The sequence below is a fragment of the Phasianus colchicus genome, chromosome 37 (assembly GCF_987193195.1).
Source record: "Phasianus colchicus chromosome 37, bPhaCol1.hap1.1, whole genome shotgun sequence".
Lineage (NCBI taxonomy): Eukaryota > Metazoa > Chordata > Aves > Galliformes > Phasianidae > Phasianus > Phasianus colchicus.
Window position 1 is genome coordinate 2,088,510 of NC_143472.1, and position 24,549 is coordinate 2,113,058.

The 24,549-nt window shown below is 60.3% G+C and overlaps 1 protein-coding gene and 1 long non-coding RNA gene across 2 annotated transcripts; one reads left to right on the forward strand and one right to left on the reverse strand.

Annotated features, from left to right (window-relative positions):
• On the reverse strand, window positions 1-24,258 carry SCYL1 (SCY1 like pseudokinase 1). Its single transcript, XM_090129682.1, has 16 exons — window positions 16,518-24,258; window positions 15,329-15,469; window positions 13,808-13,924; window positions 13,087-13,301; window positions 12,742-12,832; window positions 10,756-10,911; window positions 7,924-8,082; window positions 7,730-7,837; window positions 5,675-5,788; window positions 5,057-5,209; window positions 3,503-3,691; window positions 1,808-1,880; window positions 1,334-1,552; window positions 1,078-1,145; window positions 773-965; window positions 1-138 (listed from the first exon to the last, which is right to left on the reverse strand). The coding sequence occupies exons 1-16, from the start codon at window positions 17,061-17,063 to the stop codon at window positions 11-13; spliced, it is 2,670 nt and encodes an 889-aa protein (XP_089985808.1). The 5' UTR covers window positions 17,064-24,258; the 3' UTR covers window positions 1-10.
• LOC149913475 (uncharacterized) lies at window positions 5,798-7,542 on the forward strand. Its single transcript, XR_016461232.1, has 3 exons — window positions 5,798-6,985; window positions 7,055-7,116; window positions 7,208-7,542. It is a non-coding gene; the product is annotated as an uncharacterized LOC149913475 (long non-coding RNA).
• Window positions 24,259-24,549: the final 291 nt, after the last annotated feature.

A 24,549-nucleotide genomic window follows, 5' to 3' on the forward strand; every position in this document is an offset into this window, starting at 1 on the left:
CCCTCCCGTTTCAGTCGAGTTTCCGTGTGCCCAATTTGGGGGGGCCTCGAGCCCCCCCCCGCCTCTCCGCCCTCCGCGCCTCCATCTCCCGGCGTCGCTGCTGCTCCCTCTGCCGCCGGGAGGGGTCCGGAGTGGGGCCTGGGGGGGGGGGACACGTGGGTCAGGGGGGGGCGGTTGTGGTTGGGGAGGTGGGGGGGGGTCGTGGGGGGTCATAATGGTACTGGGGGGGGTCCTGCAGGGGTCAGGAGGGTAATTGGGGGGGAGAGAAGAGGGTCCTGGGGGACAAGGAAGGGGACTTGGGGGGGGGGGTCTTTGGGGTGTGAAGGGGAGCAGAGGGGTCCTGGGGGGGGTCTTGGGGGGGTCCTGGAGGAGGGGAACTTGGGAAGGGCTGGGGGGTGGGCCCTGAGCATTGGGGGAGGGGGGGGGTTGGGAAGAAATGGGGACAGGAGAAGTCGGGGGGGGTCGGGGGGGTCCTGGAGGTGGGGAGCTTGGGAAGGTGAGAGGGGCACTGGGGGGTGGGCCTTGAGTATAGGGGGGGGGGGGGGAAGGGGAAGAAATGGGGACAGGAGAAGTCGGGGGGGTCCTGGGGGGGTCCTGGAGGTGGGGAACTTGGGAAGGGCTGAGGGGCACTGGGGGGTGGGGGGGGGAGGGGAAGGAGGGGAAGGGAGAGGGGGAGAGGATGGGGAGGGGGAGGGTTGGGAAGAAATGGGGACAGGAGAGGTCAGGGGGGGGTCGAGGGGGGGTCTGTGGGGGTCCGGAGGGGGGGGCTCACCCCGTGGGCTGGGCAGCGCCTCCCATGCATCCTCTGTGCCCCACTCTGTGCTGGTGCCCCACTCCTCATCTTTTGCTGGGGGGGGGTCCCGGTGTGGGGCTGCAGTGGGTGTGGGTGAGTCCGGCTGGGAGCCCCCCAACTCTGTTGCTTTGTCCTTAGTGCTTGGGGGGGGGCTCTGGGGCTGCTCCACATCCTGGGAGGGGGGGGTTCAAAGGAACAGAAGGGGATGGGGGGGGGGCGGGCACGCTGTGCATCCCTCAATTTGTTGTGCGTCCCCCTCTGCCCCCTCCCCAAAATAATCTCACCTCCAAACTGCCCCAGTCGTCGTCCCAGCAGTCGAAATCATCCAGGGGGGTGGGCTCGGGGGGGGGCTCTGGGTGAGGGGGGCATAAAGAGGGGTGGGAACCCTCATAGAGGTATATTACTTGGGGGGGGGGGGGGGGGGGGGTCTTGGGACCCCCCTGGGGATTTTGGAGGAAGGCTGTAGGACCCTGGGGGAGGTTATGGTGGTCCTGGGGGAAGGGGGGGGGGGGTTTGGGGACCCCTGTTGGTGTCTCTCACCTTGTGGGGGGGCTGTGGGGGTCTCCACGGGGGTCTCTGCAGGGGTCTCGGTGGGGGTGGCTGCTGGGGTCTCTATGGGGGGCCCTGGGGGGGTGCCGCCCCCCTCGGTGCCCCCCATAAGCCGCGCTGTCAGGGAGGTGACAGCCCAGGAGACTGCAGCCCCCAGCCCCCCCGGACCCCCAGCTGCAGCCTCGGAGGGTGCGACCACACCTGGGGATGCTGCAGAGGGGGGGGATGAGGGGGGTGGGCTGAGCCCCCCATCCCTGTGTGTGCCTCCCATTGACCCCCCCATTCTCTCCCTTCCTCTCCACTTCCCTCCCCACGAGACCCCCCCCCTTTTCTCACCCCCCCAGATTCCATTTTTCCCCCCTGATCCCCCCAATTCCCTCCCTCGGCTCCCCCCCAATTTCTGTCCCCATCTCCCCCAGACACCCCCCCCCCCCCATTTTTTCACCCCCCTTTCTGATTTCTCACCCCCCTCTGTGGCCCCCCTGCTCTCAGCAGCCGCCTCCAGGTGCTCCAGGAAACTGCGGATTGCCCTGAAAGCCTGGGGGGGGAAAGAGGGGGGAGCAGAATCCCATCAGTGGGACCCCAAACCCCCATAACTCCCAGACCTCATTACACCGGGACCCCCCCCACAACCCACTGCAATGGGACCCCAGACCCCATGCCCCCATCCCACCACTGGGACCCCACAACCTCCAGACTCCACTGAACTGATGTCCCAGACCCCATAAACCCACAGACCCCCACTGCAGACCCCCAGGCCCCCCCAGCACTCACAGCAATAAGACCCCAGACCCCAATACCCAATGCACTGGAACCCCACACCCTATTCACCCCAGCACCCATCACAATGGGACCCCTCCAGATCCTAGTATCCACTGCAACGGGACCCCAGACCCTATTCACCCCAGCAGGAAGATCAGGACCCCCAGACCCCACTGCTGGGACCCCAGACCCCATTGCTGGGACCCCAGACCCCAATACCCAATGCACTGGAACCCCACACCCTATTCACCCCAGCACCCATCACAACGGGACCTCCCCCAGACCCTAGCATCCACTGCAATGGGACCCCAGACCCTATTCACCCCAGCAGGAAGATCAGGACCCCCAGACCCCACTGCTGGGACCCCAGACCCCATTGCTGGGACCCCAGACCCCAATACCCAATGCACTGCAACCCCCCACCCTATTCACCCCAGCAGGAAGATCAGGACCCCCAGACCCCATCGCAGGGACCCCAGACCACAATACCCAATGCACTGGAACCCCACACCCTATTCACCCCAGCACCCAGCACAATGGGACCCCCCCAGATCCTAGTATCCACTGCAACGGGACCCCACACCCTATTCACCCCAGCAGGAAGATCAGGACCCCCAGACCCCATCGCTGGGACCCCAGACCACAATAAACCCAATCAATGAGACCCCAGACCTCACCAAATTGGTCCTCCCACCCCTCTGCCCCCCTCACCTGCTCACAGACCAGGGCCCCCAGACCCCAATACCCAATGCACTGGAACCCCCCACCCTATTCACCCCAGCAGGAAGATCAGGACCCCCAGACCCCATTCCTGGGACCCCAGACCCCAATACCCAATGCACTGGAACCCCACACCCTATTCACCCCAGCACCCAGCACAATGGGACCCCCCCAGATCCTAGTATCCACTGCAACGGGACCCCACACCCTATTCACCCCAGCAGGAAGATCAGGACCCCCAGACCCCATCGCTGGGACCCCAGACCACAATAAACCCAATCAATGAGACCCCAGACCTCACCAAATTGGTCCTCCCACCCCTCTGCCCCCCTCACCTGCTCACAGACCAGGGCCCCCAGACCCCAATACCCAATGCACTGGAACCCCCCACCCTATTCACCCCAGCAGGAAGATCAGGACCCCCAGACCCCATTCCTGGGACCCCAGACCCCAATACCCAATGCACTGGAACCCCACACCCTATTCACCCCAGCACCCATCACAATGGGACCCCTCCAGATCCTAGTATCCACTACAATGGGACCCCAGACCCTATTCACCCCAGCAGGAAGATCAGGACCCCCAGACCCCATTCCTGGGACCCCAGACCACAATAACCCCACCAACGAGACCCCAGACCTCACCGAATCGGTCCTCCCACCCCCCTGCCCCCCTCACCTGCTCACGGACGCTGCGGTCGGGGTCCAAGGTGAGGGGGCAGAGGGTGGGGAGGACCCTCCCCGCGCATTCTGCAGCCGTGAAACACCGATGTGTGGCAGCAAAGGCAGCGACAGCAGCAGCTCTTGTTGGGGGGAAGGGGTCCCGTGTCGCCCGCGCCAAGGCGGGGGCCAAAACCCGCTGCCTCACCTGTGGGTGGGGGGTGGGGGGATGGGGGTAGTGAGAAGGGAGGGGGTCAGGAGGGGGTAATGGGGTCCTGGGAGGGTCAGGAGGGAGCTTAGAAGGGGTTAAGAGAGTGCTAAGGGGGGTTAAGAGGATCCTATTGGGGTCACGGGGAGGGGTAGGGTGGTAATGGGGGGGGTCGTGGGGTGCTGGGGGGGGGGAGTTGTTGTGAAGGTTCTGGGGGGTAAGGGAAGAGTTGGGGGGTGTCTGAAAGGGGCAGGAGGGTCCTGGGGGTGGTCCTGGGGGGGGGGTCAAGGAGAGGAAGAGGTCATGGGGGTCCTGAGGGGGGGTACAGGGGTTCTCGGGAGGGTCAGGGAGGGTAAATGGGGGGGTCATGAGGGTCTGGGGGGGCCATGAGGGTCTGGGGGGGTAAATGGGGGGTCATGAGGGTAAATGGGGGGCCATGAGGGTCTGGGGGGTGGGAATCAGAGGGGAATCCCAGGGGGTTCTAAGGGGAGCTGGGGGTGGGTGGGGGTTCTGAGGGGGTCCCAGGAGAGGTTGGGGGGACCCAAGGGATTCTAGAAGTTCCTCACGAGGGTCCCGAAGGTCGGGGGGGTCTCAGGGGTGGTTTGGGGGTGCAGAGGGGGGTGGGTGGGTGCTCACCGTGGGGGGTGGTCTAGGAGCTGAAGAGGTTATGGGGGTCCTGAGGGGGGGTACAGGGGTTCTCGGGAGGGTCAGGGAGGGTAAATGGGGGGGTCATGAGGGTCTGGGGGGGTAAATGGGGGGTCATAAGGGTCTGGGGGGTGGGAATCAGAGGGGAATCCCAGGGGGTTCTAAGGGGAGCCGGGGGTGGGTGGGGGTTCTGAGGGGGTCCCAGGAGAGGTTGGGGGCACCCAAGGGATCCTAGAAGTTCCTCATGAGGGTCCCGAAGGTCGGGGGGGGAGGAGGGGGGGTCTCAGGGGGGTCCTGAGGGGGGTCTCAGGTGGGTGCTCACCGTGGGGGGCAGTCAAGGAGAGGAAGAGGTTATGGGGGTCCTGAGGGGGGGTACAGGGGTTCTTGGGAGGGTCAGGGAGGGTAAATGGGGGGGTCATGAGGTTCTGGGGGCGTAAATGGGGGGGTCATGAGGGTCTGGGGGGGTCATGAGGGTCTGGGGGGATAAATGGGGGGGTCATGAGGGTCTAGGGGGGTCATGAGGGTCTGGGGGGGTGGGAATCAGAGGGGAATCCCAGGGGGTTCTAAGGGGAGCCGGGGGTGGGTGGGGGTTCTGAGGGGGTCCCAGGAGAGGTTGGGGGCACCCAAGGGATTCTAGAAGTTCCTCGCGAGGGTCCAGAAGGTTGGGGGGGGTCCCAGGGGTGGTTTGGGGGTGCAGAGGGGGGGTGGGTGGGTGCTCACCGTGGGGGGCAGCAGGGGGGCCACGCGCCCCAGGCACAGCGTGGCGTTGCAGCGCAGCGGACCCAAAGCGTCGCCCTGCAGGCGGCACAGGAGGGGGGGCAGCTCCCGGCCCCTCTGAGCCTCGGGGAGGCGGGGGGCCAACAGGGGCAGGGACTGAAGGCACACAAGGATGGAGGGGGGGGGGTCATCGTTAGTTGGGGGGCAGCACCATCAATGGGAGGGGTGGGGGGGGTGGGGGGTGTCATCAGTGGGGTCAACTCTGTCAAATGGGGGAATGATGCCAGTGGGGTGACGTCCCATCAATGGGGTCAGATTCCATCAATGGGGCACCCATCAATTTTATCAATGGGGGCTCAGCCCACCCGTGGGGGGGGGGCGCAGCACAGCGATGGGGGCTGGCAGGGATTGGGGGGAGTGAGGGGGGGGCACAGAAATAGAGAAGGAGACAAAAAGTGGGGTGGAGCCAAGCGGTTTTGGGGGGGTCCCAATGTTGGAGGGTAAGTCAGGTGTTTTCTGGGAGGGGTCCCAGGTATTGTGGGGGGGGGGGGGGGGCACAGAAGGGGGGCTGGGAGTCCCAGGTGACCTGGGGTGGGGGGGGGGCTGCGGGGGGGGGCCCACCTTGACTGTCTGCTCACGGATGGCAGCGTTGGTGTCCAGGAAACCTCGAGCAACGTGGGGGAAGATCTGAGAGCTGACTGTGGCCTCCGGAAGGAACTCGATGTAGTCCTCCAGCTGGGGTGGGGACAGGGGGACAGATGGGGACAGGGGGACAGATGGGGACAGGGGGACACGGGAATGGATGGGGCAGGGGGACAGGGGGACAGATGGGGACAGGGGGACACGGGAATGGATGGGGCAGGGGGGCAGGGGGACATGGGGGACACGGGGACACAGGGACGGATGGGGACATGGGGACGGATGGGGGCAGGGGGACACGGGGACACAGGGACGGATGGGGACACGGGGGACACGGGGACGGATGGGGCACAGAGGCAACAGGAGGTGACAACGGTAGTGAAAGTGACACAGAGGTGCCAATGGCACTGAAGGCGACACAGAGGCGACAGAGGTGACACAGGTGACACAGAGGCGACAATGGTACTGAAGGCGACACAGAGGCGACACAGAGGTGACACAGAGGCGACAGTGGCACTGAAGGTGACACAGAGGTGACAGAGGTGACACAGAAGTGACACGGAGGCGACAATGGCACTGAAGGTGACACAGAGGCGACACAGAGGTGACAATGGCACTGAAGGCAACACAGGTGACACAGAGGCGACACAGAGGTGACACAGAGGAGACAACGGCACTGAAGGTGACACAGAGGTGACAGAGGTGACACAGGTGACACAGAGGTGACACAGAGGTAACAGTGGCAGTGAAGGAGACACAGAGGTGACACAGAGGCGACAGTGGCACTGAAGGCGACACAGAGGCAACACAGAAGTGACACAGAGGTGACACAGAGGTGACAATGGCACTGAAGGCGACACAGGGGTGACACAGAGGCGACAATGGCACTGAAGGTGACATAGAGGTGACAGAGGTGACACAGGTGACACAGAGGTGACACAGAGGCGACAGTGGCACTGAAGGTGACACAGAGGTGACAGAGGCGACAATGGCACTGAAGGTGACATAGAGGTGACAGAGGTGACACAGGTGACACAGAGATGACACAGAGGCGACAATGGCACTGAAGGTGACACAGAGGGGACACAGAGGCGACACAGAGGTGACACAGAGGTGACACAGAGGTGACAATGGCACTGAAGGCAACACAGAGGCGACACAGAGGTGACACAGAGGCGACAATGGCACTGAAGGCGACACAAAGGCGACACAGAGGTGACACAAAGGTGACAATGGCACTGAAGGTGACACAGAGGTGACAGAGGCGACAATGGCACTGAAGGTGACACAGAGGTGACAGAGGTGACAGAGGTGACACAGAGGCGACACAGAGGTGACACAGAGGTGACAGAGGTGACAGAGGTGACACAAAGGCGACACAGAGGTGACAATGGCACTGAAGGCAACACAGAGGTGACACAGAGGTGACAGAGGTGACACAGGTGACACAGAGGCGACACAGAGGCGACACAGAAGTGACACAGAAGTGACAATGGCACTGAAGGCAACACAGAGGCGACACAGAGGTGACAATGGCACTGAAGGCGACACAGAGGCGACACAGAGGTGACAGCGGCACTGAAGGTGACACAGAGGTGACACAGAGGCGACAATGGCACTGAAGGTGACACAGAGGTGACAGAGGTGACACAGGCGACACAGAGGCGACACAGAGGCGACACAGAGGTGACACAGTAGCCGACAACAGCACTGAAGGCGACACAGAGGTGACGCAGGTGACACAGAGGTGCCAATGGCACTGAAGGCGACACAGAGGCGACAATGGCACTGAAGGCGACACAGAGGCGACACAGAGGTGACACAGAGGCGACAATGGCACTGAAGGTGACACAGAGGCGACACAGAGGCAACAATGGCACTGAAGGCAACACAGAGGTGACACAGAGGTGACACAGAGCCGACAACAGCACTGAAGGCGACACAGAGGCGACACAGAGGTGACACAGAGGCGACACAGAGGCGACACAGAGGTGACACAGAGGTGACACAGAGGCGACACCGTCACCGAAGCCCCACCTGCTGCAGCAGCCTCATGCGCAGCGCTCGGTCCGGCGAGGCGAAGAGGCGGACGATGACGGGGACGATGCGGCGCTGGTACTCGGGGGGGTCCAACGCTTTGGCCACCTATAGAGGGGGGACGGACGGACGGACGGGGGGCATTGGGGGGGTCGCAGGGACGGCTGATGTGGGGGGGGGATGTGGGGTGGTACCTGGAGCAGCGGTGGCAGCGCGGCGGCGTCGGCGCTGCCGAATTGCAGCGCCTGCAGCAGGCGGGGCAGCAGTTTGTGGTGGCGGAAGGCGGAGGGCAGAGAGGGAAGCAAGGCTGGGAGCTGCTGCAGGAACGCGCGGCGCTGAGGGGGGTCCTGGACCTGGGGGGGGGACGGGGGACATGGAGAATTGGGGGGGGGGGATGTCGTGGGGGCACCGTGGCGGGGATGGGATTGGAGGGGGGGAAGGGGATGGGGGCAGTCAGCCATGGGGAGGGGAGGGGAGGGGAGGGGAGGGGAGGGGAGGGGAGGGGAGGGGAGGGGAGGGGAGGGGAGGGGAGGGGAGGGGAGGGGAGGGGAGGGGAGGGGGGTGTAGGGGGATGGGGGCACCCAGCTGTGGGGATGGGATGGGGGGGATGGAGGGGGATGGGGGGGGATGGGGGGGGATGGGGGCACCCACCTGTAGGGATGGGATGGGGGGTGTAGGGGGATAGGGGCACCCGGCTGTGGGGGTGGAATGGGGGGGTGTAGGGAGATGGGGGCACCCACCTGTGGAAATGGAATCGGGGCTGTAGGGGGATGGGGGCACCCGGTTGTGTGGGTGAGATGGGGGCACTCACCTGTGGGGATGGGGGCACTCACCTGTGGGGTGGGATGGGGGGTGAAGGGGAATGGGGGCACTCAGCCATGGGGATGGGATGGGGGGATGTAGGGGGATGGGGGCACCAACCTGTGGGGGTGAGATGGGGGCACCCACCCATGGGGATGGGATCGGGGGGGATGGGGGCACCCACCTGTGGGGGTGGAATGGGGGGGATGTAGGGGGATGGGGGCACCCACCTGTGGAAATGGGATCGGGGGTGTAAGGGGATGGGGGCACCTGGTTGTGGGGGTGGGATCAGAGGGTGAAGGAGGATGGGGGCACCCGGTTGTGGGGGTGAGATGGGGGCACCCACTTGTAGGGATGGGATGGGGGGGGGATGGGGGCACCCACCTGTGGGGATGGGATCAGGGGATGTAGGGGGATGGGGGCACCCGGTTGTGGGGATGGGATGGGGGCACCCACCTGGGAAGATGGGATCAGGGGGGATGGGGGCACCCAGTTGTGGGGAGGGGATGGGGGCACCCACAAGTGAGGATGGGATCAGGGGATGTAGGGAGATTGGGGCACCCAGCTGTGGGGGTGGGATCGGGGGGTGAAGGGGGATGGGGGCACCCACCTGTGGGGATGGGATCGAAGGGTCTAGGGGGATGGGGGCACCCAGCTGTGGGGGTGGAATGGGGGGCTGTAGGGGGATGAGGGCACCCACCTGTGGGGATGGGATGGGATGGGGGGCTGTAGGGGGATGGGGGCACCCAGCTGTGGGGATGGGATGGGGGGTGTAGGGGGATGGGGGCACCCAGCTGTGGGGGTGGAATGGGGGGCTGTAGGGGGATGAGGGCACCCACCTGTGGGGATGGGATGGGATGGGGGGCTGTAGGGGGATGGGGGCACCCACCTGTGGGGATGGGATCGGGGGGGTATAGGGGGATGGGGCACTCAGCCATGGGGATGGGATGGAGGGGATGTAGGGGGATGGGGGTACCCACCTGTGGGGATGGGATGGGATGGGATGGGGGGCTGTAGGGAGATGGAGGCACCCAGCTGTGGGGATGGGGGCACCCACCTGTGGGGATGGGATGGGATGGGGGGCTGTAGGGGGATGGGGGCACCCACCTGTGGGGATGGGATCGAAGGGTCTAGGGGGGTGGGGGCACCCAGCTATGGGGGTGGAATGGGGGGCTGTAGGGGGATGGGGGCACCCAGCTGTGGGGATGGGATGGGGGGCTGTAGGGGGATGGGGGCACCCACCTGTGGGGATGGGATGGGATGGGGGGCTGTAGGGGGATGGGGGCACCCAGCTGTGGGGATGGGATGGGGGGCTGTAGGGGGATGGGGGCACCCACTTGTGGGGATGGGATGGGGGGCTGTAGGGAGATGGGGGCACCCACCTGTGGGGATGGGATCGGGGGGGTATAGGGGGATGGGGCACTCAGCCATGGGGATGGGATGGAGGGGATGTAGGGGGATGGGGGTACCCACCTGTGGGGATGGGATGGGATGGGATGGGGGGCTGTAGGGAGATGGAGGCACCCAGCTGTGGGGATGGGGGCACCCACCTGTGGGGATGGGATGGGATGGGGGGCTGTAGGGGGATGGGGGCACCCACCTGTGGGGATGGGATCGAAGGGTCTAGGGGGGTGGGGGCACCCAGCTATGGGGGTGGAATGGGGGGCTGTAGGGGGATGGGGGCACCCAGCTGTGGGGATGGGATGGGGGGCTGTAGGGGGATGGGGGCACCCACCTGTGGGGATGGGATGGGATGGGGGGCTGTAGGGGGATGGGGGCACCCAGCTGTGGGGATGGGATGGGGGGCTGTAGGGGGATGGGGGCACCCACTTGTGGGGATGGGATGGGGGGCTGTAGGGAGATGGGGGCACCCAGCTGTGGGGATGGGATGGGATGGGGGGCTGTAGGGGGATGAGGGCACCCAGCTGTGGGGATGGGATGGGGGGTGTAGGGGGATGGGGGCACCCAGCTGTGGGGATGGGATGGGGGGCTGTAGGGGGATGAGGGCACCCACCTGTGGGGATGGGATGGGATGGGGGGCTGTAGGGGGATGAGGGCACCCAGCTGTGGGGATGGGATGGGGGGTGTAGGGGGATGGGGGCACCCAGCTGTGGGGATGGGATGGGGGGCTGTAGGGGGATGAGGGCACCCACCTGTGGGGATGGGATGGGATGGGGGGCTGTAGGGGGATGGGGGCACCCACCTGTGGGGATGGGGGCACCCACCTGCAGCTGCTCGAGGCTTCGTGCCGTGGAGGCGATGGCGGAGCTGAGGAAGGAGCCGGGGCTGCAGCCCAAGTCCAGCAGCTGGTCGGGGCTCGGACGTGAGGAGGGGTCGGCGGCCACCAACTGGGAGAAGGGGGCAAGCAGCGGGCGGGGAACCTGGGGGGGGGGGAAAGGTGGAGTCAGGGGTATGGAATTTGGGGAGGGGGTTCTTGGGAATGGGGGTGTGGGGGAGCAGGAGTGGGGGGATGTGGGGAGTGGGGAGGTTGGGGGGGGATGAAGGTATTGGGGGGGTTTTTGGGAATGGGGGGGTTTGGGATTTGGGGGGCAGGAGTTGGGGGATGTGGGGAGTGGGGGGTTGGGGGGGTTCTTGGGGATGGGGGGTTTTGGGATTTGGGGGGGCACAGGAGTGGGGGGGATGTGGGTAGTGGGAGGTTGGGGATGAAGGTATTGGGGGGTCCTTGGGGATGGGGGGTTTTGGGATTTGGGGGGCAGGAGTTGGGGGATGTGAGTAGTGGGGGTTAGGGGGGGATGAAGGTATTGGGGGGGTCCTTGGGGGTGGGGGGTTTTGGGATTTTGGGGGGGAGGAGTTGGGGGATGTGAGAAATGGGGAGGTTGGGGGGGGATGAAAGTATTGGGGGGGGTCCTTGGGAATGGGGGGGTTTGGGATTTGGGGGGGCAGGAGTTGGGGGATGTGGGGAGTGGGGAGCTGGAGGGGTTCTTGGGAATGGGGGGGTTTGGGATTTGGGGGAGGAGTGGGGGGATGTGGGGAGTGGGGAGGTTGGGGGGGGATGAAGGTATTGGGGGGGTCCTTGGGAATGGGGGGATTTGGGATTTGGGGGGGAGGAGTGGGGGGATGTGGGGAGTGGGGGGGTTGGGGAGGATGAAGGTATTGGGGGGGTCCTTGGGGATGGGGGGCTTTGGGATTTGGGGGGGGAGGAGTTGGGGGATGTGGGTAGTGGGGGGGTTGGGGAGGATGAAGGTACTGGGGGGGTCCTTGGGGATGGGGGGGTTTGGGATTTGGGGGGGCAGGAGTTGGGGGATGTGGGGAGCGGGGGGTTGGGGGGGGGTTCTTGGGAATGGGGGGTTTTGGGGGGCAGGAGTTGGGGGATGTGGGGAGTGGGGTGTTGGGGGGATGAAAGTATTGGGGAGGTCCTTGGGGATGGGAGGTTTTGGGATTTGGGGGGCAGGAGTTGGGGGATGTGGGGAGTGGGGGGGTTGGGGGGGGATGAAGGTATTGGGGGGGTTCTTGGGGATGGGGGGTTTTGGGATTTGGGGGGGAGGAGTGGGGGGATGTGGGTAATGGGGGGGGTGGGGGGGATGAAAGTATTGGGGGGGTCCTTGGGATTTGGGGGAGGAGTGGGGGGATGTGGGGAGTGGGGAGGTTGGGGGGGGATGAAGGTATTGGGGGGGTCCTTGGGAATGGGGGGTTTTGGGATTTGGGGGGGGAGGAGTGGGGGGATGTGGGGAGTGGGGAGGTTGGGGGGGGATGAAGGTATTGGGGGGGTCCTTGGGGGTGGGGGGTTTTGGGATTTGGGGGGCAGGAGTGGTGGGATGTGGGGAGTGGTGAGGTTGGGGGGGATGAAGGTATTGGGGGTGTTCTTGGGGATGGGGGGTTTTGGGATTTGGGGGGGGAGGAGTTGGGGGATGTGGGGAGTGGGGGGGTTGGGGGGGATGAAGGTATTGGGGGTGTTCTTGGGGATGGGGGGTTTTGGGATTTGGGGGGGGGCACAGGAGTGGGGGGATGTGGGTAGTGGGGGTTGGAGGGGTTCCTAGAAATGGGGTTTTTGGGATTTGGGGGGCAGGAGTGGGGGGATGTGAGTAGTGGGGGGGTTGAGGATGAAGTTATTGGGGGGGGGTACACCGATGTAGGATGGGGGGGCATGAGGGGTGAAGGTACCCAGGGGTGTCCCAGGTAGTGGGGGTCCCCACAGCTCAGGGGAAGTCCTGTGGGGGTCCCCAAGTGAAGGAAGTTCCCCCCCCCCCCACCTTGCCAAAATTTCGGAGGGCGCTGGCTCGGGGCAGGGGTCCATTGAAGAGCTCCCAGATGAGGCAGCCCAGGCGCCACATGTCCCCCGCCCTGGGGACAGCAGTGACAGTACAGGGGGGGGCACAACTCTGCACAGCCACATCCCCAACCCCCCTTCCCCCCCCCCCCCCATGTCCGTTTGTCCCATATCCCCACATCCCTGTGCCCCCCATGTCACCCCCCCCCCCATCCCCCCAACGTCCCCCCCCTCAATATTCCCACACAACCCTCTGTGTACCCATTGCCCCCCCCCCACATCCCACTGTCCCTCCCCCCCCCCTTTTCCCCTCCCTGCTGTCACTCACCAGGGCTCCCCGCTCCCATTGCTGCCCCCGCTCAGCTCTGGGGGGTCCTGTGGCCGGGGGGGTTCATTGGAGGGCCGAGGGGGGGCCTCCTGCCCACCACCCCCTACCTGTTCCAGGCCCCCCAACTTCCACTCCCCCCCCGGATCCACAAAGACAGCATCCAGCCCCACAGCACCGTGCACAAGACCCGAACGGGACAGGAAGGCCAGCGCTGTCTGGAGGGGGGGAGGGGGTGTCATAGGGGGGGAAAATGGGGCACTGGGACCCCCCCCCCTAGGATGTAGGGTGAGCACAGAGCTTGAAGACCCCTTCCAAAATAAAAACCCAACGTGCAAAAAGACCTCAAAACCACCCCCCCCCCCCAGAATGTGGGCAGACCCCAGAATGTGGCGAGATCCCAAAACACGGAGACCCCACCCCAAAACGTGGGGATCCCACTCCTAAACATGGGAAGAACCCAGAATACGGGGTGATGCCCCCCCCCACCCTCCCTCCCCCGCAAATATGGGGAGAGCATTTGTGGGAGACCCCCCCCCCCCAAAATGTCAGCAGACCCCAAAACCTGGACACCCCCCCCCCCCCACCCAGGTTGGATCCTCAAAACGCGGAGATCTGCCCCAAAATCTGCAGCCCCCTCTCCAAACTCAGCCTCCACCCAATCACCGAGCCCCCCGCCCAGATCCTTGACCCCCCCTCCCCCCCACCCCAAAACCCCCCTCACCAGCAGCTGCTGCAGACCCCACGCCACCTCCTCCTCACTCAGGGCCCCCCCCTCGTCCCGCAGGTGGCACCGCAGCGGTGTCACAGCCTCCGTCACCAGGTACAGGCACTGCTCTGTCTGTGGGCACCACGGGGGACACCTCACCCCCTGCCCCCCCCCCCCAGACCCCCCCAATGTTCCCCCATATCCTTCTGTCCTTCCCCGCGTACCCACGTCCTTCCTTGTCCCCATATCCCCCTGTCCCCCTGTGCCCCCCCATAACCGTGTCCCCTCCGTATCTCCCGTATCCTCACATCTCCCCTTTGTCCCCATGTCCCCCCCATGTCCTCCTGTCCCTCCCCATATCCTCACATCTCCCCTGTGTCCCCACGTCCCCCCCATGTCCTCCTGTCCCTCCCCATATCCTCACATCTCCCCTGTGTCCCCACGTCCCCCCCATGTCCTCCTGTCCTTCCCCATGTCCTCCTGTCCTTCCCCATGTCCTCACATCTCCCCTGTGTCCCCACGTCCCCCCCATGTCCTCCTGTCCTTCCCCATATCCTCACATCTCCCCTGTGTCCCCACGTCCCCCCCATGTCCTCCTGTCCTTCCCCATGTCCTCACATCTCCCCTGTGTCCCCACGTCCCCCCCATGTCCTCCTGTCCTTCCCCATATCCTCACATCTCCCCTGTGTCCCCACGTCCCCCCCATGTCCTCCTGTCCTTCCCCATATCCTCACATCTCCCCTGTGTCCCCACGTCCCCCCCATGTCCTCCTGTCCCTCCCCATATCCTCACATCTCCCCTGTGTCCCCACGTCCCCCCCATGTCCTCCTGTCCCTCCCCATATCCTCACATCTCCCCTGTGTCCCCACGTCCCCCCCATGTCCTCCTGTCCTGCCCCATATCCTCACATCTCCCCTGTGTCCACATGTCCCTCCCATGTCCTCCTGTCCCTCCCCGTGTCCTCCTGTCCCCCCCATATCCCCCTGCCCCCCCATCTTCCTCCATATCCCCCCATATTGCCCCACACCCCCAAGCCCCTCCCATGTCCCCATGCTGTTCCACATCCCCCCCATGTCCTCATAACCCCCTGTCCCCCCCATATCCCCATGTCCCCCCCATTCCCGTGTCCCTATAACCTTCCCATATCCCTATGTCCCCCCATTTTCCTCCACGTCACCCCATATCTCCCCATATCCACCATATCCTCACGTTTCCCATGTCCCCATGTCCCCCCCATACCCCCCCATCCCCCCATTTCCCCCCCCATCCCCAAGCCCCTCAATGTCCCCCCCCATCCCCCATATCCCCAAGCCCCTCCATGTCCCCCCCCAATCCCCCCGTATCCCCAAGCCCCTCCATGTCCCCCCGTATCCCCAAGCCCCTCAATGTCCCCCCCACCCCCCAATCCTCCCCACACCCCCAAGCCCCTCAATGTCCCCCCCTATCCCCCATATCCCCAAGCCCCTCAATGTCCCCCCCACCCCCCATCCCCCCCATATCCCCAGGCCCCTCAATGTCCCCCCCCCTTGTCCCCACCTCCAGGCTGTCGAGGTAGCCCAGGATGTTGGGGTGCCGCAGGGTGCGGAAGCGCCGCAGGGCACAGCGAGCGCGGGCGGTGCTGCTGGGGTCCCCCGTCCCCAGGGTGTGCACAAACACCGTCACCGGCTGTCCGTCAGCCTGGGGGACAGAGGGACAGGGAGGGGACAAGGGGACATGGGGACAGGGAGGTCACGGAGGGGACGTGGAGGAGATGTGGAGGGGACACGGAGGGGATGGGGCCAGGGAGGAGATGGGGAGGGGACAGGGAGAAGATGGGGATGGGGGGGGGACAGGGAGGAGATGGGGGAACAGGGAGGGGATGGGGGGACAGGGAGGGGATGGGGAGGAGATGGGGGGACAGGGAGGAGATGGGGGGACAGGAGGACAGGGAGGGGACAGGGAGGAGATGGGGGGACAGGGAGGGGACAGGGAGGAGATGGGGGAACAGGGAGGGGACAGGGAGGGGACAGGGGGGAGATGGGGGGACAGGAGGACAGGGAGGGGACAGGGAGGACAGGGAGGGGACAGGGAGGACAGGGAGGGGACAGGGAGGAGATGGGGGGACAGGAGGACAGGGAGGGGACAGGGAGGACAGGGAGGGGACAGGGAGGAGATGGGGGGACAGGGAGGGGACAGGGAGGAGATGGGGGGACAGGAGGACAGGGAGGGGACAGGGAGGAGATGGGGGGACAGGGGGACAGGGAGGGGACAGGGAGGAGATGGGGGGACAGGAGGACAGGGAGGGGACAGGGAGGAGATGGGGGGACAGGGAGAGGAGAGGGAGGGAATGTGGAGGGGACAGGGAGGAGATGGGGACAGGGATGGGACAAGGGGACAGGGATGGGACAAGGGAGGAGATGGGATGTGGAGGGGATGTGGAGGGGACAGGAGAACAGGGAGGGGACAGGGAAGGGAAAGGGGGGAAAGGAAGGGGACAGGGTGGGGACGTGGGACAGAGGGGACAGGGAGGGGACAGGAAGAGGGTTGAGGGGACAGGGAGGAGACAGGCAGACAGAACGGACGGCAACGGGATGGGGGGGGGGGGAGAAGGGGACATGCGATAAAGGGTCAGGAAATACAGGATGAGGGATACGGGAATACGGGGATGTGGGGCTGCGGGGGGTTTATGGGGCACAAAATACGGAATAAAGGACGCGGACGTGGGCCTCGCCCCCCCCCCCGGTACCTTGCGGTGCCCCCGCAGCCGCTTCCAGACACCGTTGGGCTCCGGGTCGGGCTCGGCGGCTCCCATCTCGAAGCCGAAATCGCGGACGGGGTCGCGACCGAAGAGCCACATCGCGACGGCGGTGCCACACGGAGGTGGGGGGTGGGGGGGGGGACGCGACGACGCGGCCGGAGGGGCGGGGAGGAGCGGGGCGGAGCGGAGCGCTGTGGCGATGTTGCGCCGGCGGCGTCGCGCGGAAGTGACGTCACGGAGAGCGACGCGGAAGTGATGCAAAAAGGAGCGCGACGCGGAGCTTCCGGTGGAGACGTGTGAGTGCGGCGCCGGAATGTGACGTAAGAGGCGTGGGAAAGTGACGTAAACGGCGCCGGAATGTGACGTAAGCGGCGCGCCGCCAGTTGCCCCGCCCCTCCCCAGGGCGGTGGGGCGGGTTGGGGATTTGGGGGCAAAAAATGAGGATTTGGGGCCGCGAAAATGGGACCAGAGACAGAAGTGCGTTTCATCGGCTTTATTGGGCACTGCGGTCTGTCGCGACGTGTTTTCCCCCATCGCGATATAGAGGTCCCCACCGCGCGAGTTCCCGTTGCACCGCAGGGTTTGTAGGATGTTGCAATAGAGGCGTTTCTGTTGCGACTTGGAGGGTCCTGGTCACGATACGTAGGGTCCTCGTTGCGATATGGAGACTTCGCACAGCCCGTCATGGCACGGAATCCCTGAAGCGTCACCACGTGGGGCGGGGCCACCGCCTGCTCTGTCGTGACAGGGGTTCCTGTCACGATGTGGGGACTGCTGAGGTGATGCAGGGTCCCTCTGTCGCGATATAGGTCACGCCACGGTGCCCGTCTCCACGCAGTGTCCCTGTGGCAACGCGGTGTTGTCACGTGGGCTCCATGTCGTGATGAAGTGCCACTGTCGCGATATGGGTTCCCCGCTGTGATGCTGCATCCCCATCATCCATGAGACTGTTATGATGTTTCCTTATTGCAATATGGCACCTGCTACCAGAAGGGGTCCCTATCGTGATATGATGGCCCCGTTGTTGTTATATGGGATCCCTGTCACGATATGGAACCACCCTCACAAGTTGGACAAGGGATCCCCATCATGATATGGTGTCCCCATCACTCCATGGCGTCCTTATCGCACAGCACCTGTCGTGACACGGCCTCCCTGTCTCGATATGGGGCCCTCAGAGCTGTACAGGTTTCCCACCCTCAACCCCAGTGCCCCCACGTCAGCTGCTCATGACAAAAGGACCTGGATGTCATGATAGGACCTTCATGTCACAATAGGACCTTCATGTCACAATACAATCTTTACATCACAACAAGACCTTTGTGTCACGATTCCATCTTTATCCATCATGACACGACCTTTGCGTCACGATTGCATCTTCATGCCGCGGCGGGACCTTCCTGCCACGATACAATCTTTACCTTCGTATCACAATACCGTCTCTATGTCGTGACAGGGCCCGGCCAGCAGCGGCGCCGCGGGGATTCGAACCCCGTCCCGCTGGGAGTGCCACCACCAGCGCCTTTTGCTTTTTTTTGGCCGTTTCTTTTGGCCCGAAGGAGAAAAGCAAAACCTGAGACAACGGCGTTCTCTCAGGAAAAGAAAACCTGGCCCGGGGGGGGGGGAGGGAATGAGAGGAGGGAGGGGGGGGAAGATGTGGATTTTGGGGGGAAATTGGGGACAATTTGGGACCCCCCGGGCATCCTGGGGTCCCCCCCCCAAGACCCGACCCATTTTCTGGTTTATTTTAACCCAATTTGGGGGGCGCGGGGGGGGCTGGCATGAAGCCGGGGGGGCCCCACGCCCCACTATGGGGACACCGCGTGGTGAGATGCGGTTCGGTTCGATTCTGGGGGGTTGGGAAGAGGAGGGGGGGGGGGGGTTGGCTTTAATTCAGGGGGCGGCCGAGCTCCAATTTTGGGGCGATTTGCAAGGTTTTTGGGGAAATGAAGGAAAATGTGATCACCTGCTGCCTCCGCCGCGGGTCCGGCCGCGCCGCCACCTCCTGGAAGGCAATCGCGACACCCCAAAAACCAACCCCCCCAAAAAACGACCATTTCCACCAAAAAAAAAAATTAGCATTTCCCCACGCTGGCGTCAGGAAGAGAGGGGGGGGGGGGCTGAACCACCCCCAAAATTACCGAATATCCGTGAAACTGACCCAAAAAAACCACCCGGCGGCATCGGGGTTTTCGGCGCGGTTCCGAGACGAAGCGTTTTTTGGTGAGATTTTTGGTAAAACGGCGTTTTCCGTACCTACGGTCGCACGGGGAGAAGGCGCGCGCCCCGCTCTCCCCCCCCACCCCGCACATTTTGGGGGCGTTTTGGGGGTTAAAAAACTACTAAAAAGTAGTTATCACCCGGAGGCACGCGCGTCCCCGGCGCAAAACGGGCTCAGAAAGCGTGATTTCGGGTCGTGCTCGCGTCCCCAGCGCCAAACGGGCACAAGAAATGGGGGATTTGGGGTCAGAGCGCAAAATGGGCTCAGAAAGAGGGATTTTGGGGTCCGGCGCACTTCCCCGTCGCTAAATGGGTTCAGAAAGAGGGATTTTAGGTCAATCGCGCGTCCAAAATTGGCTCAGAAATGGGGATTTTTTGGGGTCAGCCGCGCATCCGAAACGGGCTCAGAAATGGGGATTTTGGGGTCAGCCGCGCATCCAAAACGGGCTCAGAAAGGGGGATTTTTGGGTCAGCCACACATCTGAAATGGGCTCAGAAATGGGGATTTTGGGGTCAGCCACGCATCCGAAACGGGCTCAGAAATGGGGATTTTGGGGTCAGCCGCGCATCCTAAACGGGCTCAGAAAGGGGGATTTTTGGGTCAGCCGCGCATCCGAAACGGGCTCAGAAAGGGGGATTTTTGGGTCAGCCACGCATTCGAAACGGGCTCAGAAAGGGGGATTTTTGGGTCAGCCACCAGCGTGAAGCAGGCTCAGAAACGGGCGTTTTGGGGTCAGCGCGCGGCAAAACGGGGACAGAAAGCATCATTTTGGGTGCGTTCATTTTGAGAGCGTCATGCTGCCCCAGCACAGAATGGGCTCAGAAAGCGGCTTTTTGGGGCCGGAGCAAAAAAAAAAACAACAAACAACAAAACGACGAAGAAAAAGGACACAGAAAGCAGCATTTGGGGTCGGGCTCATCTCCCCGGCGCGCACCGAGCTGACGAAGCGGGGTTTGGGGCCGGCCGCTGGTACTTACTCCGCTCACTTGGATTTTTTCCTGCCTCTTTTTTTAAGGGGTTTTGTGCTCTTTTTTGGGTTTTTTTTTTGATTGTTTGTTTGTTTGCTTTTCTAATTTTTAGTCATTTTTAGCAATGCTCCTCTTTGGGCCAATTTGAGGCCGTTTTATGTCGCTGCGGCGCTGCCTCAATGGAGAGCGGGGAGGGGGGAGAAAAAAAAAAAACAACACAACACAACACATCCCCCCTCCCAAAACCCCGCACCACCACTGCAGATTTGGGGAGAAAAACTGGGAAATTGGTGACAAACCGCCCCCCCTTCCCTTCAGTGCACAGCACTGCCGTCACCAAAAAGCAATTTCTTCCACTGCGATGCCCGCTGAAGGGCACGGAGCTGCGCATCGCCGTGCAGGCTGCTCATTTTGGGGCACTTCCAGCCATTTTTGGGGCATTTTCAGCCATTTTTGGGGCATTTTCAGCCATTTTTGGGGGCACTTCCAGCCACTGTTCGTTTTCCATTTGGAAATGGGTGGGAAATTGAGCAAAATTGGGGCTGAAATGGGGACGACCCACCCGGGGTGAAACACCGCCTTCTGAAGCCATCGCCCCGAGTCCGTTCAGATCTCCAATTTGGGTGAAAAACAGCACAAATACCTATTTTCTCCCTTTCCTACACGTTTTTTGGGAGGTTTTGCTGCCGGGTTCTCTCTGCCTTTTCGTGTCGAGCGTCCACGCTGCCTCGGTTTTGGGATAATTTCCTGCGGTTTTGGTGCTTTCACTGATCTGTGCGAAGATCCCTTGCTGCCAACACCCTTTTTTTTTTTTTTTTTTTTTTTTTTGGCCTTTTTTTCCCTCAAAATCCGACGGGTTCAAGGCTACACCTGCGAGACAGACCCTCCGTGTCAGCCCCCGTTTGGGGTGAAAGCGCTCCTTTTTGCTACTTTGTCCAGAATTGAGCCCTTTTCCGCATCCCTCGCGTCGGAATGGAGAGGGGAGGGGGGGTATTTTTGGGGCAATTTTGGACAGAAGCGGGGTCCCAGCGCGCCCGGCTCTCCTCCCGCGTGTCCCAACCTCCAAAAAACACCGGAATTCCCCCCAAAACGCGCCGCTGCCGCTCACAAATTGGGGGAGGTTTTGGTGAATTTGGGGAATCCGGCGCACCGTACTTTCCGCCATCGCAAAATCAGAGCGATTTTGGGGGTTTTTACCTCATTTCTTCCCCCCCCGCCTCGCTCCCTTCCCTACATTCACAACTCACGGTTTGGGGCATAAAGCCTAAATTTAAGCTTCCTGTTGCCTTTTACGGAGAAAAACCTGAAAACACAGAATATTAACCCCCCCCTCCTTCCCACCCCGCCCCCCGCCCGCTGCCATTTTGGGGCAGTTTGGGCTTTTTTTTTTTTTTTTTTTACGCTGTTTTTGTTAAGCGAAGCTCCTGGCACAAGCTGCACTCCTGATTTTCCAGCTCCTTTTTGGGGACAAAAAGCGGCTTTTCACAGAAATCTGTTCTTCCAAAGCTGCCGCTGCTTCCTATCACTGCATCTGCGAAAAGGGCGGAGAACACCCCCAAAACACACCGCCCCCCCCCCCCTCCCCCCCAAAAACAACCCTGACCCCATCGAGCCACCTTCCACCAGCCAAAAATACACAAAAACGCAAAAATTTAAATGATTAAAAAAAATAATCATCATCACCTTACTTCTCAAGAGTCCCAATTACCCAAATCTGTGGGTTTTATCCTCAAATCTCCCTGCAGAAAAGCTCCTGGCCGCTGAGATTTCCCTTTCTTGGCTCAAATCTTTAAATCCTGAGGGGGTCCATTTTTTTTTTCCTCATTTTCTCATCGTAATTATCTTAATATGCTTTTTTTTTTTTAATTTTTTTTTTTAATTGCTCCTCCACTTTGTCGCTGCCACACCTGAGGGGGGAAACACACTCGAACACCTCCACAACCCCCACAAAACAGCACTTTTCCCTTTTTCCACTTTTTTTTTTTAATATCCTCCTTTCCCCCACCTGCTCCACCATCTCACCTCCCCCTTTCCCCCCCCCCCCACCCCAGCACGGTATTTTGGGGTAAAAAAAACAAGGATTTGGCACTTACTCTGCGGCGCACCACCGGTACCTACAACACTTTACAGCCGGAGCGTGATGACGTTGGATTTGGGGTTGCATTCTGATTTTTTTTTCCTTTTTCTGTCTTTTTTGTTAGTTTTTTTTCTTTTTCTCCCCCCCAACGGAAAAAAAAAATACGTATTCACCATTTCCGTCGTATTTTTATCTCAAAATCTGCCCCCACCACAGGAAATTCCGGGGTGCTTTGTGATCAAGCAATGCCTGCAACGACAAGAGCCCCCCCCTACCCGCCCCATTGCGGGGCCTCACCGCCGCTCCTTTTGGGGCCGTTTCCTCCGATTCGATGAATTCCGCCTCCAGCCTCACCACGCTCCGGCTGCTTCGCCTCATTGCCTTCCATTCCTTCTTTTTCCTCTCTGCTTTCCACATCTTCTCTTCTCTGGGCCCTATTCTTCCTCTCTCTTCACCGAATTTGCTCTTTTCTTCCCCAATTTACACTTCCATTCGGGCTGTCGCCAACTCCTCGCTGCGCCGCCTCTCATCTCTTCTATTTGTTGCTTTTTCTCTCTTCCTCTCTTCTCTTCTCCTCTATTTTCTCTTATCCTGATTTCCCTCTTCTATTTTCTATCTTCTTTTTTTTTTTCCTTCCTATTTTCTATCTTCTTTTTCCTTCCTATTTTCTATCTTCTTTTTTTCCTATTTTCTATCTTCTTTTTTTCCTATTTCTATCTTCTTCTTTTTTTTCCTATTTTCTATCTTCTTTTTTCTTTCCCCTATTTTCTATCTTCTTTCTTTCCCCTATTTTCTATCTTCTTTTTTTTTTTCCTATCTTCTTTTTTTTTCCTATTTTCTCTATCGTCTCCTTTCTTTTTTTTTTTTTCTATTTTCTTTTTTTTTCCCTTTATTTTTAAAATATTTTTCTGTTTTCTGCTTTTCTAAGTTTCTTTTTTTCCTTTTTTTTTTTTTAACTTTATTTCTCTATTGGCTTCTTTTTCTCTATTTTCTACCTTCTCTCTTCTATTTTTTTTTCCCATTTTCTTCTCTATTTTCTGTCTACTTTTCTTCTATCTTTTCCTGTTTTCTATTTTCTAATTTTCTTCTATTTTTCCTTTTTCTATTTTTTCTTCTATTTTTCCTTTTCCTATTTTTTTTACTTCCTCTATTCTTCCTCTTCTTTACTTTCTATTCTTCTCTCCTTTTTTCTTTTTTTTTTTTTTCAATTTTCTACTTTTTCTATTTTCTAATCTTCTGTTTTCTCTTCAATTTTCTCCCTTTTTCTTTCATTTTCTAATCTTCCATTTTATAATTTTCTATTTTCTTGTTTCTATTTTCTGCTCTTCTCTTTTTTTCTATATTCTCTTCCATTTCTATTTTTTTTCGCTACTATTTCCTATTTTTTCTCTTTTTCTATTAACTTCTATTTTTCTTTTTCTCTTTTTTCCATTATTTTCTCCTCTGATCTTTTTTTTTTCTTCCCTATTACGTTCTCCTCCTTTTTCCATCATTTCCTCCTCCCTTTCACTTTTGCCATTCTTTCCTCTTTTTCCATTTCCTCCTGACCGCCGCCTTCTGTCCCAGGGCCCCATGTGCAGTTTTAACCAAAAAGTCCTTTTTTTTCCTCTAAATTTCTCCTCCCTGCCTCGTCGCCGCCTTCTGTCCCAGGGCCCCATGCGCAGTTTGAACCAAAAAGTCCTTTTTTTTCCTCTAAATTTCTCCTCCCTGCCTCGTCGCCGCCTTCGCTCTTCCACTCCCGGCTCCAAAAAAAATCCCAAATCTTCCTAAAACGCCCCCAAAAAAACCAGCTTCTCCGGGAAACCAAAACTCCTCTCCTCCTGCTGCCACATTTTGGGTTAAAAACGCAGCTTTTTGGCAGCATCGTGGGGCCACGTCGGCGTGAAGCCGCAGCTCACCTGGCTCTGAAATTCCTTCCAATTCCGCACCGCCACCCATTTCTTTTTTTCCATCTTGCTCACTTCTCCCTGTCCTCTTCGCTCTCCATTCCTCCTCCTTCCAATCCATCTTCTCTCAGAGCCATTTTTCACTCCGCAATTTCACATTTTAGCTCAGCGTTCTCTTTTTTTTTTCCTCTCCCCCCCCTGCATTTCTCTTCGGCTGACGAAAAAGCCCCGCTTTCGCCCCCAAAAATCTCGCTCCCCTCTCCCTGCAGCTCCTCCACGTTTTGTTTTTTTTGTTTGTTTTTGCCTTAATTCTCTCATTTTTCCTCCTCTGAAAGCCCCATCTCGAGCCAAGGGGAAAAGCAGAGCGACAAAACACCCCGCAAAGGGGAAAAGCAGAGCGATAAGGAAAACAAGCCCTCAGAGCCTGAATGAAAGGCGCCTGGCTCTTCCCCCCACCCCAAAAAAAGAAAAATAATAATCTTAAATCTCAGAAACGTGCAGAATTCAGCCGTTTGTTCTGCAGTTCTGCTGCTCTGCTCTGCGATTCTCTGCTCCCCTACGCAGCCCGGAACGGAGCGCAGCTTTATAGGGCTGGGAGGCGGTGCTGCGGCTCTGCTTCCACGAAGGGAGGAAGAAGGGGGGATGGAGGGGGGAGGAAAAATAGTCCCTCAAACGCCCCCAAAAGATCCCAAAATAAAGGCGGCCGATAAAAGAAAAAAAAAAACACACACAAAAAAAAACCCCACCCCTGCGCACCGCAAAGCTTCTCCCTCTCTTTTATTTTATTTTGGTGTTTTTCCCCCAAATTCTGTTTCAACAACCTTTGTTTCGCCATGGGAAGGGTTAAATTTCACTCTTTCCCCCCCCC